The sequence below is a fragment of the Megalops cyprinoides genome, chromosome 20, assembly GCF_013368585.1.
Source record: "Megalops cyprinoides isolate fMegCyp1 chromosome 20, fMegCyp1.pri, whole genome shotgun sequence".
Taxonomy (NCBI): Eukaryota; Metazoa; Chordata; class Actinopteri; order Elopiformes; family Megalopidae; genus Megalops; species Megalops cyprinoides.
Window position 1 is genome coordinate 25,704,317 of NC_050602.1, and position 14,936 is coordinate 25,719,252.

Here is a 14,936-nt window from a genome sequence, read left to right on the forward strand (position 1 = left end):
CAGTGGGGAATCGAACTGGCAACCTTTCGGCTATGAGTCCTGCTCCTTACCACTACGCTACACTGCTGCCCCCTCACATCCACGAAGGTGTGACCTGAAGGCCAGACAGCACAGGGACAAAGCAGGCCTGTTAGCGTTAGCTGCTAGCAGCTGACTGCTCACTGCTTCTCCCCCCCTCGCAGGACATGCTGGGGAATCACGGCTTCTCTCTGGGGCGCTGCGCTTGGAAGTTCATTTGCGCTTGCTGTAATAGGAATGTGTAAATAATGAGTCGCGTCGGGGTCACCCTGCGGGACTCGGGGGAGCGGGGTGAGGACGACTCTGGATCAAACAGGACCAGGCGACTGCTCAAACCGCCGCCCCCCGAGGGGTGTGACGCCAGTGGCTCGGACGGGGGTGGTGACGTGACGGCAACACAACACCGTGACACATCGGTGACCGGGCGGTTTGAGAGACTGCCAAGGCCTGAAGAGGTGAAGCTGGGCCTCACAGAGAGGAGAGAGGTGTCCACGTCAATCCGCAAAGGACGCACAGCTGAGCTCATAATGCAGTCACAGCAAAGCATCCCACCGCTGTGGCAAAGGTGTGCTCGCTGACAGGTTTCGTTGCCCTCAGACCTGAAGCACGGTGTACCTGTACTGAACTCTACTGTGTCTCTTTTGAACCATGGCGTACCTGTGTTGAACTCTGCTAAGACTCTGTTGAACTGTGGCGGACCTGTACTAAACTCCACTGTGTTTCTGTTGAACTACAATGTACCTGAGCTACACCATACCTATACTAATGTTTTAGCAATGGCGTACCTGTGATAAACTCCCTGCATCTCTGTTGAACCATGGTGTACCTGTGTTGAACCCTGCTATGTCTCTGTTGAACCATGGTGTACCTGTGTTGAACCCTGCTATGTCTCTGTTGAACCATGGTGTACCTGTGTTGAACCCTGCTATGTCTCTGTTGAACCATGGTGTACCTGTGATAAACTCCCTGCATCTCTGTTGAACCATGGTGTACCTGTGTTGAACCCTGCTGCATGTGTGCTGGGAGCGGCGGCTCCATGAACCTTGCCGTGCCCTCTGCGGTGCGGGTGTGGCTTGCGGGTACTCACCCCTCCCGGCTGCTGTCCACGGTGGACGGGGGTGACAGATGATTGTGGGGGCTGCTCACGCTCCCCTCCAGGCCCAGAGGCCTGACAGACAGGTCGGGGGCGGAAGGAAGGAGGCCAGATGTGGCTCTGCTGTGGGGGCCGCCGGAGCCAGCGTACATCCCTGAAAGACAAACAAAAGCCAGTCCGCAAAGCGGGTCAAATCAAGCCCCGGTCTCCCTCGGCCCCGTCTTAGCCTTCTCCAAATTAGGTAATTATCGTGGCAACATGTTTTTGTTATGACAGCAAAATCCCCAGATCGACCCAATCAAGGCCCTTTGAAAAGCGCTGCTCCCAGTCTGTGCTGGTTGCAGTTTGCACAGCACGCCGCTCACGCTGTCCCGGACAGGTTCGCTAACTGCTATGCATGGCAATTTGACGATTTTCCGCCATTTCACTTCACGGATCGTTTTATTTTTAGACATTAAAGACTATTTCCCATAAAACCTCACATTGGCAGACAATAATGCATTTATGTAAAATGAAATATGGCCACAGAGTCCCTCAAATATTTTTGTACATCCCACCCATAAAAGTTATACAGGCAATCATGTCATTAAGAAAAGCAAACACAGACCTTAAATTATATTAGCTTTATATGTCTGTGGCTCATAGATGATACCACAAAATGTATTTTAAAATTGATTTTGCTTGTGGAGTAGTGGGAGGTTGGCTCTATTCAAACAGTCCTTGAAAATGAGACATTTCGAGTTCCACCTCGCTGACCTCGCTGAGTGTATAGACTTGATATTAATAAAAGTCAGGCTGGCTAGAGCTTTTTTTTGGGGGTCCTATGTGAGATTTTGTGTGGGGAACACCCTCCCCCCAACACCCAACCACCCCTACCTATTAACTCCACATATAATACAATGAATACACATACTGTTAAGTGCCTTTTATCATTAAAGGAAAATAGAACATGAAATATAACAGAATGTGAAATGCAACAAATTATTTTGCTCAGTGAACTATAAATAACTATAATTATAAATAACTATAAATAACATAACTCAGTGGATAGCACAAAAAAGTCTGATATTTTACAGTGCCTGTGCTATACTTTGAGCAATAATTTTTTCCCAGAGAATAATGGGCTATCAATGTTAGTTACAGTAGCTAAAATGAAAACCAGCAGCTAGCTGGCTAGCTAGCTAGCTGCTTGGTGCTTGAAGCCACACATTTCGATTTCTAGCCTTAAGATAAACAAACAGGTATGTCACATACACAATACAAACTTTAAGAATGAACACATTTGTCACACATACATCTGTTCTAACTACACTTTTCCCCATCCTCTTTTCTTTTTCTTTTTTTTTGGTACCGGACGAATACGTTTTTTGTAGACGCCAAGGTTCATCATCTCCCTCTCCCTGAGACAGCTGGCTCTCATGTCAATTTTTCCCATTATAACTCGCAGTCTACCTTACTGTGGCTAGCTAGCTCACATGATAATGACATTCAGTGGCACTATGCTCATATTACGTTACATTACATTCATTTAGCAGATGCTCTTAACCAGAGCGGCCTCCAACATATAGGCTACACTAGTTTTCAGTGGTAGAAATGGAGCCATTGTAGAGGCATACGTAAAAATATGCTACTTTTAACATGTGAAAGGGGAATCAGGAGAGCTACAGTTATCTTTAGCCTTTAAGTGGTCTAGGGGTGCTTTTACATGGCTGAGATTAAATCATCGTTAAGGTTAAGACTGGTGGTGGGAGACTTGATTGTAGGTCAGTTGTCAGTAGTTCACAGTAAGAGCCCCTCTCTACCTCAGGAGGGACCCCCTGTTTTTATTAGCATTTGTAGGATGCTTGTACAGTGAAAAGCAAATAAAACAAAAAAGACAAGTTATCTGATTTATATGTGCCATCAGAGGGCCCCCTGGTGGTCAAGGGGCACTTTACAACCACCTACTTTGCATATACCAGGAGCTGGGCCTGATGAAAAAGCTTTCAAAAATAGTATAAAGCAACAGATTAAATTCTACAACAGTCAAACGGAAAATGCAGTTCATTTCGAGAACAACGTGAACTAAAAAAAAAAAAAAACCTGAACAACCTTTACCGATTCGAAATGATCAATGTAAAGACTGTTGTGAAACAACACTGGCAATTGCTGATTACTCAAAGAGTTTTTCCAAGCCTGCTTCCTTTTCCATGTCTCCTTGAAACCTACATTCTGAAATACCCATTTACCCCCTTAATAAATGTGTTCCTTTGAATTTCTGTGGGAACGCCTGAAGTCCTGTGGGAAGCTTATATGCTGACTGTCCGCAGCAGTTAGCGGAGAGGGTGCTCCCGGTTTTCGTTGCGCCAGCTGTTCGCCAGCAGAGCCCCGTGCCTATTGGACATGTTTTTGACATGATTACAACCATTCATCACCCAGAAGCCATCAATCAAAACCTTTAAATGGTTTCCCCTTTAGCCTCAACATCTGTTAGCAGCATACCAGCGAACAATGGCAGCGATTTCTGCAATTTCAGAGGTTGTTTCGTGGAAAACAAATGCCGGGTGAGAGAAGCGTTTGGGAGACCATGTGGCACCAGACAGAGGGCACAGAGCCCGGAGAAGGTGCCCTGTGAGCGGGTACACGTCGTTCACCAAACTGTTTGGAATAGCTGTGGTCTGCCGTTGTGCAACGGTGTGCTCTGCCCAGCGGAGGGAGAGGGGGGGGAGAGAACGAGAGAGACACGGAGAGAGGGACCCAGCAGTGCGTTAAGGTGTTCCTCTCCTCTTCGGTCCCAACCTTCTCTTCCTTCTCCCCCCTCTGACTGAGGCACAAAGCGGCTTTGAAGCAAAGCTCGCAAAGGGACAAGCTCTTTATAAATAACGTTTTATTCCGGGGGACTTGGCCAGCTTCCCCTCCTTCACTTAGCGAGGGCAACAGTCTTGTAATTCAAGACGTCCCGCGGGCCAAAAAGAAGAAACTATGACGTATGATGTTTGTGGACCTTCTGAAGACAGCATTATAGGAATGACAGACCTCGGTTTTAAGTTAGAGTGACTTCAGATTTCACAGGTCTCGGTAAACAATGGCCAAGTCCCAAACTGTCCCCTCACGGACTCATTGTCAGAGCCGAATCTGTCATCCCTTTCATGTGTTGGGGTGTCCCAATACTTTCGAAAGAAAATTTGATCCTGAATGTCATAATAATTAAAACAAAGTTTTGAGCAAGAGGTTGAGCACCGACCAGCTACAACAAAAGGTCTTTGCTTTATAGCAAAGACAAGCCAGGAGAGGAGAGTCAGAACGATGTTGGATACAGTGAATCATCAATATGTAATAGCCTAAGAAGCATAAATTGGCAGTTTTTGTACCAAAGCAAGTATAAACAGCAAAAAAGTAAGTTCAAAAGTAGCTAGCAACCTTGCCTTAGAGAAAACAATTTTGGCTATCTTTCTGTAGCCACACAGTTCAGGTTAGCTGGATAGTACAACTAAATCATAACTTAATTCACTGGATATGAATTTACAAATAATGAGAATGTATCTACAGGAGAACATGGAGGTTTTTGAGGGGGATTATGAGGATTAGTAGGGGGTACTAATCTTTGGTATTTGTGCTAATAGATAGTTGGTGGTTTTTCTTGGCTTGGGTAATTGCATAGGGATTGTCTAAAAAGTCTCCTCCAGAATCTTTGTTTGGAACTTCAGTTAATGTTCCAAAGCAGGTGGTGAATGTTCTGAAATGATCTGATCTGCAAACCAGACAGGGGGGAGAAAGCTGAAGAGTTGCAAATGGCTTTAGCATTCATGGCAGACTCTCATCGTAAGATGGAGGTGTTAACAGTGGCACAGGAGCGCGGCCAAGGTGAGGTGAGGTGACAAAGACATGCGCTTGCTGAGCGTGTTGAATGCTTTTCCGTTTTCACGTGTCACAGCCTGGAGTGCAGAACCGATGAGAAAATAAACATTCTTCTCATTTTGTCTAGTAGGCCACAGAGCAGCAAAAATGTCTCTTCCCAACAAAATCTCTATTCTCTTCTCACCAGAAATGTTTTTCTTAATTATTGTTGTGATGAATTGGTAATACATCTCATTTAAAATTAATATTAACATCCTCAAGCCATGTTATATTTTTACATTATGGCCCTTGGATTACAGATGACCATAAATGCCCGATCTATATCACATTCCAGTTATATTTAATGAATCAGTAAAATTATTAATTATCAATCAATAACACTACATTGATCATACATCCAAGTATACAGTACAGCTCATATCTCAAAGACTGAACTCATTTTTTTGGTAAGGGGAAACCAACAGAAGAGTGAAAAAGCATTACAGTGTTATGATGACAGTGCCAAAACATTATACAGTATAATATATGGATACGATGCTTTGGACATGTGGTTGTGTGAGTGTTTGGGCAAGTAAGGTCTCCCGGTAGGTACCTGTGAAGATGTCATGGCCCAGTCCAGGAGACCTGGCGGCTTTCCCGTTGTGCAGGTGCTGAGAGGGGGCGGAGCCATGGAGGTGCTGCATCGCCAGACACTCACTCAGGACGTCCGGCTCCAGGTGGGGGCAGGACTGCACCTATCAATGAAACCAACGGACAAAGGGATTGGAGCACAGATAGAGACTGTTTTAACACCTACAAGAGTGCACCTGATACATATAATGCTTCCCTCATTACAAACAAAAGTTTTGGGGACACATCTTCGCTTTTTGCTACCAATCCTGTCAGAGCCATGAACATTTCGGGTCTATTAAAAGGGAGTGACACCAAACGTAAATACACATGGTTGATTATTAAAGATATTCAGCGCCCAGCATACCATCAGGAACCAGAAACTTCGTAGCAGGAATCTCATTATGAATATCATTATGCCGCCTCATGCCTCATCCTCTAGCTGTCCAACTTTCTCTCCAAATGGATTACTTTTGTTTTTGCTTTGTGTGAAAGAATGCACTTAATACGGCTCTTTGAGGCAAATGGACAGGCAGACCCTGTGCCACATTTTTACCACTTTTTTAAGGATGGCCAGAAGTGAATTCGCAGCATAAGCTTTATCATTCCAATATTGTTTTCAATAACCCTCTCTTCCAAGGCCAGGGTGTTGACTCTTGCTTCTAGATAGTTTGTGTAACTGCACGACTTGGCTCTTACAGACATTCATGGGCAGTGCTGTTTTTTTTTCCCCATAAACTTGATGCGTGTTCAGAAAAGGCAAGGAAAAACACATTTGCATTCTCTTTCGGAACAAAAAACAAAAATCTTTCATAAAGAATGTGGCAATTCGTTGTGACATTCCGCCTGGGTTCTTCAGAGGAAATGACTTTCCAAGAAGCCCTGTCCCGAGCCACAGGCACCCATCTTATTTAAAACATGCGGACAATTAGAATTAGCGAAAACAGCCTTTGTCTATTTACACTTTAGAGAGCAGTGTTGTGGGCCAAGACCCTCGTCAACCTTTTCTTTTTTTCCCAAAGATCTGCCCTGGACCAACACATGCTGCTCCGCTTGCAACTGAAACATGACATTATCGGGGATTAACATGCTAACGCCGCTATCTCTCCAGGGCTCATTATCCTGTTGAAGTCAACTCCAAAGACCTTCAAAGGAACAACGCTCTATCATTTTCTAATTAAGGACAGATGTGTCCATTTAAAATCAGCACCAGCGAATTACCCACAACAGCCAACTGCAACTATTGGGAAACCTGCTGTTTCTTCATTTTCAAAGTGATGGCAGTTTTAGGAGCAGAACTCTCATATACAGTATGTACAGTATAATTTTTGACAGCAATTTCTAACTGAATACAATTACTCGTTTAGCAGACCTGGATTACTCCTGAGCTAAGACTTAACTCCACGTTTGCCTTACTCATACTGATCCCTTTAGTCTGACATAAAAAGGACGTCGTCCCGAATATCAAATTCACTCTATGCACTCTCATATGTAACATATAAATGAAAGGCAGTTCAGGGTTAGAGTTTGGTAATAACCCGGTTCAATGGTTAGAATATATGCATATGATCAGAAACGGTGCATCTGAATGCTAGGATAATATATGCATAACATCAGTTTTCTGTATCCTCACTGATTAAGCCTCATCATTGAAAAGGCTGTGCCGTTTGAATCCAACTGCTTATTCATTTATTAATGTTTATTAATGTATTAGTAATTAGCCTATTGTGTTTTGTATTCTGTGCCTTGCATTGGTCTTGGCATTTGCGTGTTTGTATGTTCTTTGCATCCCCTTGGACGAGGATCTTCCCAAAATAGAAGTATTATCAGTAACATTTTACATTAAGGTTACATCAGTCAACATGATGTATTTGTAATTATGAATATATGACTAAAGCATAGACACAGATTGCATCATCAATAATACATAAACTTGAATACTGTGTGTGTGATGCAAAAAATTTTCCAAAACTGGTGTAATGCTTTACATCATTATAATGCATTAGAAGCTGCCAGGACACATTAATTAGACATTACTCTGAATTAGACATTAATTAAACATAAAGGTGTGAATGCTTGCCACTCTGCTATAGGTGCACAAAGAGCAATTCATGGTGATGCTTTACAAACTGTCATCACTCATAATAATTGCTAAAGGTGCAAATCATAAGTAATACATTACTTCATGCTGACTGATGTAAAATTGATGCAAAGTGTTACAATTATGTTAAAATATGATTCGTGATATGTAACAATCAAGCGTTATTAAGGACATCTGTTCATTTGGAATTCATGGAGATAGTGTTCCAGTTTTGTCCATTTACTGATGTTTTCTCTCCTCTAATTATGTAATACTCCCTAAAACAAGTCCTCGCATTGTCAGGAGAGCGTCCACTTTGGGAAAAATCTGGAGGGAGCTGGAGAACATACAACATCAATAGCTTAGAGAGTCTTTCACACCATTTGTTATAAACCGCACGCTGCAATTCATCGGATGGAATTGAATTTCTCTCTCTCTCTCTCCCGATATTGCGCTCATGCGTAGTTTCTGTTCCGAGATGGAGCTGACGGGCTTGTTTGACATTTTTATGCCACAGCTGTCCCCAAGGAAATCCTGGCCCACAGCTTATTAACAATGCTACAAGCTCACATGTGTTTCTGTTTACAACACAAAAGCCTGGGAATACATGAAGGGCTACATCATCCACAGCTGGTATGCGCCGAAGCCCAGCACAACAATGGCTCTATTCTTTTGATATTTAGAAAGAACGGACTGTGAATAAGCAGTGCCTTCTCACCACGCTATCGTGATTCTCTTAATGCCATTTCGGAATAACAGTCGTATCTGGACTATTTACTTTACACCACATGCCATATTTAAATGGCAAACGAAAATTCATTTCACATTGTGGAAGAGTAAATAATAAGTGTGAAATGTATATCATAAACTTTTATTGTGCGGCTTTACTTTTATAGTGCGAGGGTGACCGGGCTTATCCAAAAAGCCAGATATCCGGTCAACTGACTTTGTAAAATATTGAGAAAAAAATTGTAAATGGAAAATAAGAAAATACAACGCTTGAGCAAACTATGATAAAATAACTAATTTCTTATTCAATGTTTCCATCGCTGCTATCCAGTCAAGGCCGACCATTTTGGCAAAAACAGCAACCAACAGCAATCATCTAGTTTGTGGCTTTACGGCTTTAATGGAGCTGTAATTCCTGCAATGCTATTTGACAAAGCATTGCTTACGTACAGGAACACACCTTTCCCAACTCGACTGTGAGCTCAACTGCTGTCCTTCGATTCGTGGGCAGACAGCCTGCGTGTTCTGCGGTTGGCTGTGAAAACCATCATCATCATCATTCTAAAACGTGGCTGACTTAGAAAATAAGACACGTAAGGTGCAACGTTGAAGTATACAGTTAAATGAAGCTCTGATGCGTAAACATACTGTACATATTTAAATAAAAACCAGGTGGCACAGAAGTGCAGTATAAACACAAATGCATAACAATGTGAGTAATTACAATGGTTATTGATATGTTCCTGTCTGTTCAGGTATATATAAGTACTTTGACATATTATTGTTATGTAGTAGAGTTATGGTTCTGTAAATTTTTTTAAATTTAATGTCGAGCATAAATAACTATACTTTTTAAATCACCAAAACAGTCTATTAAAGTTCTTAAAACACCACACACCATGCCCAAAATCCGAGGGTAAACCTTGCAAAATGTAAAAATTTATTTACACATTGTTTTGATCCAGAAAAAATACACGAATGACAGAACAGCCACCCCCCCCCCCCACCCCCCCGTTCCACACACCACAGCCCACCACCTTAATTAACCAGAGAAACACTGGGAGAAACACTGTTTACCAAAGCTATTCTAAAAATTTAACTGGTGAAGCTTTAGTTTAGGGGTCCCATGTAAACACAAACAACAGGCCGGGCACCACAAAGGAAGCGGATCTCCGTGTCCCACCAGGATGAACTCTCACACTGTCCCATGTGCAATACATCAATCCCATAAAAGTTCCTCGGCCTGAAGCAATGTCAAAAACACTGCGTTTTTTCATTTGGGCTCCTCGAGCCGCAACCTAGCAAATTATCAGCACAATTAAATCCTACCTTTGTAGATTGCTCAACAGGACGCTGAAAGAGGCTATTGTTGCTACATCTTTTTACTGCATTATTCCAATATGGCTGGGATTGTATGTATAACGTGTGTAATTTTAACTACCCAGCTTACATGAAATCCACTCTGTTCCTGCCAAGGGAATTTGACTGTTGTGAAACTAAGCTTTACCACATTTCTGTTGTTAATTCACAACCTGCAGTCATTCATTATTACTGGATAGCTGGGTAGTTTATTTGCAATTACAGACAGCATTTGATGGTTATGATGAACTGCACAGATAATTTTTCACTGGAGCCGAAAGTCACACAAACTGAAAGAAAAGAGGCCTCGACATCAAAATTTCACTGACAGCGCATCTGGTCCCGCTGATCAGAGGCCTGTGCCCCTCCCGGTGGGCGACTGACCTTCTTGTGGACCTGCTGCTCTTTGGCGGAGTGGGCCTTGACGTGCTTGCGCAGGGAGCTGGGGTCCGTGTAGCGTTTGGTGCAGCCGGGGATCTGACACGCGTATGGTTTCTGTCCGCAGGTCACCAGGCGAGGCAGAGAGAGAGGGAGGGAGAGAGAGAGGGATGGAGACATCAGACACGGAGGGGCCTGTCCGGCTGACATTGTGGAGACACCAAACGGGGACACAAATAAGAACATGGATGTATGAACATATAGCGGAGCGTCCAAACAAAAATGGCCGATGTAGAAGTTCCCTGGTAACGCTCAACAACGTATGACGCCACGTGACAGCTCCTGATCTGAGCTGATAGCCTCGGCTAACCCCCAGCCTCCGCGCTTACACGCAGGCTTCGGGGAATCTGTGTCCGTGCTTAACCCGGAGATCAGTTATGACATGGCAGCGGTGCAGGGTCCAAACCACTGTGCCTGCTGAATTTTAACAAAGGAGAACAAAAGGCACGGCTTCACTCCTGTTTCGCAGGCCTCCTTCTCCCTCCGAGTTTCTGTTCAGGCAATGATCTCGTGTGCCTGTTAGTGATGCACAAACATCAGCGCTTGTAATCTCTGTTAAGCAGGGAGGCAGACATTTGTGTCTTCCTTTTTTTCTGGTAACAGCCTGGACAAATTGCTGATGGCAAACTGCCAGGAAACACAGACAAATGAGCAAAATAAATTTAAATGTTAGTGCAACGCAAAATTGTCATTAATTGACCTAAATTTAAACATTAACAAAACCAATCTAACTCAGACTGATTAAGTTATATGTTAGAAGATTTGTGATTCTCTTTATTAGTATTCACAAATATGCACCATAAACACAGAATGAATCAATAACAGTGTTTCTGGTCACAGAAAAAAGGAGAAGAAGCACCAGCAGGCATCTTTAATCGTGTAGTAGTTATACTACTGTTTTAAAAAATTTGAAAACAATGAAGATCATGATGACAAACATTTTGATACAGGTCCAGGATACTTATACATGTAAGCATAAGCCCCTGATTTCTTAGTCCACCACCATTTAGAAGCACACAGATCTGCATTACAGCACATTCAGTAAAAAAAAAGGCAATTAGTGCCCCTCTGGTGGGAAAATGACTGCCTCTGTTTGACTGAGAGCTTGCATTTCCTCTCTCCCCCTGTCGCGTGATTGCGTTAGCGTTAGCGTACACACTGCAGCTCCGCGGACCATGTGGGGCCGGGGGGAGGCCCCTGGGGGGCGTTTGTAAGAGCGCTCGGTAACACTTTCGGGCCCCGCTACCCCTCCTCGCAGCCAAAAGCGTCCGCGCATATGTATACAGGGAAGCCCTCAGGACCGTGGTGTGAATGAGCTGGTAAACACATGGGAGAGGTTTACGAGAACTCCCTCCGCCCCGAAATTACACATTCTGCGTTTTGTTCACAGCCAACGTAACGTTTGCTAAACATTCGAAAATCTGAAATGTCACTCGCTTCCCTGATGATAACATTCAATTTGGCATAATTGTATGGTTAAATATTTATTCTCGCCCCGAGTAAACAACAAAAGACCCTTTTGGTTATCCTCGCTGCAGGTGCAGAGACATATACTGTAGCTATTCTTGAGAGTTAACTAATACAGACAAATATTATGATATTCCAAGAAGACAAATTACCTCAGGTTTGGCTTAAATCAATTGAGAAGGGAATGTGATGGATGAGTCAACACAGGACACAGAAACAGTGAATCACTTGTTTTAGAAAATGAAACCAGGAGGGGAATCATTCAAAACAGCACAAAGTTGATGCCATACCTTTGAGCCGAGCCTTCACATAAGGGTGAGAAGAAAAAGAGGAAAGACAGAGGTTTAATCTTCAGAAACACATTCTCTATGTTCACCGTTCACACCTCTGGATGAAATTCAACTGAGCTACAAATGGATTTACAGTGATCACAAAATTGAACATCAGTAAAATATATTTTTATTTAGGTGCATTCTAAAAAGATATATGAACCCTCCATGAATTTTGAATGGTACATATTTTTCTAATACATTTAAGCTAATGTTATGTAAACAATAAGTGCAAAAATGTAATTTCAAGAAAATTTCAAGAAACTCTGAAACAAGTCAAATCACCAAAATTTATATCGATATGATACAGTATTGAGAAGTAAAACAGTATTAGCAGGTGTTTTCAGACATGTTTTTTCTTTTGCACCAACAGTGACACTTGACTTTAAAGGCCTGAAGGCTAATTATGACCCTCTCATTGCCTCCATAAAGGCTGCTAGCAATGGAAAATGCTAATTATTCTTTAATAATATTCAAATGACTCTTTAGGGATTTTCTGTAAACATTTTCTGTTTTTATCTGGGCTTTTCAGGTTTGGAAAAAGCGAGCAACTCAATCTCATCACTTGCTCTCATTTTATTTGAAGCCATACGGTGCTCTGGACCTTCCTTAATGGTCTTCAGTGAGAAGAAAGAAACAGGAGAAAAAAAGAGAGACACTGAAGTTCAGTCAAAAATAACACTACAGCCATTAGGGTTTCGCCCCATGAACGTTTGGCAGAACGAGAGCGGAACCGAGCGGTCTCAGGTGTGTCGGAGCGCGGTGACTGGCATCTCCGGCCCGCTCGGCGTCTCCACCGCTGGTGTTGATGTGGTAGCAGGGCTTGTGTGGTCTGGCCTTGTGATAAAACAGATCTCAGTGACCCAGCAGCCCCTATTGAAGGTTGCCAGAGACTGAGGTCACAGCGACATGCGAGCATTCACGTGTCTGTCCAAAATGGCAGTAAAATAAAGCCCCGCCATCCTACACGTCTCCTGTCGAGGTCAGTAGCTTTACTTGTTAGCGTTTCAGTTCGAGTCAAGTGCTGCAGAGAAGTGTTCAGCGCGTGGGGCTGGGTATCGAGTTCCCTTCCTGTCAGATGTGGGGATCCAGTATACGAAAAAGCAGAACCGCTCTGAAACTCGACCGAGCAAATTCGAGCTGACACTTCCAAAAGCGCGGAGGATTCTTCTGGGTGAAACTGTGCTAACGCTCACCCTGGCTGTGGTGTGGGCCGCGTGTGTATTCTGTGTACAGGGTCACATAGCTCGGCGCAGGGAGCACAGCCCAACACTGCTACTGTTGTGCGGCTCTGAGCAAACGGCCTTCAGTCTTGCCGGGGAAAACGCAGCTGTGATCGAGACCTTGTTTATTTACATGCCTCAAAGCATTAGAAAAATCGTAATTTCTCAATGAGCGGTCACGCTTGTTTACACATAAATACTACCACGGCCGGTCAAATGAGAGACAGTGAGTTTATATGACACATAATACGGCATTGAACATTTCTGAAAAAAATCATGGATTGCACACCACATATTAGCAGCAGTGGCGTTTGGTGGTTTTTTGACGTCTCTATTCACTTGAAGACCAGCCCTTTGAAGGCTGTGAGTGAGCTACCTTCCATGAGGTCCAGCCTGCAGGGTGGAGGCATGTGTGAGGTGGGGTGGAGTGTGTGTGAGGTGAGGTGGAGGGTGTGTGAGGTGAGGTGAAAGGTGTAGCGGGAGGTGTGTGTGAGGCATGTGGGGGGTGGGGCAGAAGTGTGTGTGAGGTGTGTGTGAGGTAGGCCGAAGGCGCATGAGGAACCGAGGAAGCGTGCGCTTACCGTGTCCAGGTGTGTGCGCTGGTGCTTGGCCCGGTCGCTGGAGTTGCTGAAGGCCTTCTGGCAGCCGGGGTGCTGGCAGAGGTAGGGCTTCTCCCCAGTGTGGCTGCGCAGGTGAATCTTCAGGTTCTCCAGCCGCGAGAAGGCCTTGTTGCAGCCCTCAAACTGAAACGCGCACACACACACACACACACACACACAGGGACACTCAGTGGGCAGGCTGCTACAAAGAGGGCAGTATACCGTGGTGCCTGTGTGAATTACAGCACCCTCCTACATCTGCTCTCTGTCAGTGTTTTGGTCCCCGCCAACGCCAGACGAGGCCTGGGGAAGCTGGCAGCTACTGTACGCTCTCAGCCTCCTAATATGTCCTCCGTCACAAAAAAACACGCTGGAAAAATCTGAACACACTCGCTTTTTTTTCCCCCTCTCTCTCTCTCTCTGGCTGTGAATTAAAACCAACAAACAAACAAAACAAAGCAGGACCACAAAGGAAGCTCAGAACTGGACCCCTGTACCCACGTACGGTATACAGAAGCTCAGAACTGGACCCCTGTACCCACGTACGGTATACAGAAGCTCAGAACTGGACCCCTGTACCCATGTACGGTATACAGAAGCTCAGAACTGGACCCCTGTACCCATGTACGGTATACAGAAGCTCAGAACTGGACTCCTGTACCCACGTACGGTATATAGAAGCTCAGAACTGGACCTCTGTACCCATGTACGGTATATATGTTGTTTTATCAAACAGTAGTTTTGTTCCAAGTCTTAGTCTGTGATTTTTGCTCGTTCTACTATACAACAACAACAAAAAAAAAACTTACATCCAAGGGCTGTTTTCATAACAGGAAATTACTTTTCATAATAAAATGCAAGTACTTTTTATGTGGTTGTGACAGCATAGCTCTGCCCTGGTCCAAATCAGGTGTTCGGTGAGCCCGTCTAAGAGCATTGCTGACACTCTTCAGCTAATATCTCACAACAGGGGGGGACAGTTTTATGACACCAGTGTCTCTTTTGAGGCGCAGAGGGGGAGACGGCCCGGGCCAGCGGGGTATTCGGACACCACACACTTAGAACAGGGACTGGGCGGGGGTGTTGGTGCGGGACGGCCTCGAGGGAGCCGTAAAGCTTTTTAAAGAGCAGAAGTCAGAGCGCAGCAGGTCGGCG

The 14,936-nt window shown here is 44.2% G+C and overlaps 1 protein-coding gene across 1 annotated transcript in view; it reads right to left on the minus strand.

Moving 5' to 3' along the window:
* Window positions 1–14,936, minus strand: part of LOC118795428 (zinc finger protein GLIS1) — a 68,103-nt gene that overhangs the window by 14,228 nt on the left and 38,939 nt on the right. The window contains exons 5-8 of the mRNA XM_036553890.1: window positions 13,764–13,925; window positions 10,110–10,220; window positions 5,541–5,682; window positions 1,106–1,265 (exon numbers count right to left, since the gene is read on the minus strand). Coding sequence (XP_036409783.1) covers window positions 1,106–1,265; window positions 5,541–5,682; window positions 10,110–10,220; window positions 13,764–13,925 — 575 coding nt within the window. The remainder of the gene's footprint in view (window positions 1–1,105; window positions 1,266–5,540; window positions 5,683–10,109; window positions 10,221–13,763; window positions 13,926–14,936) is intronic.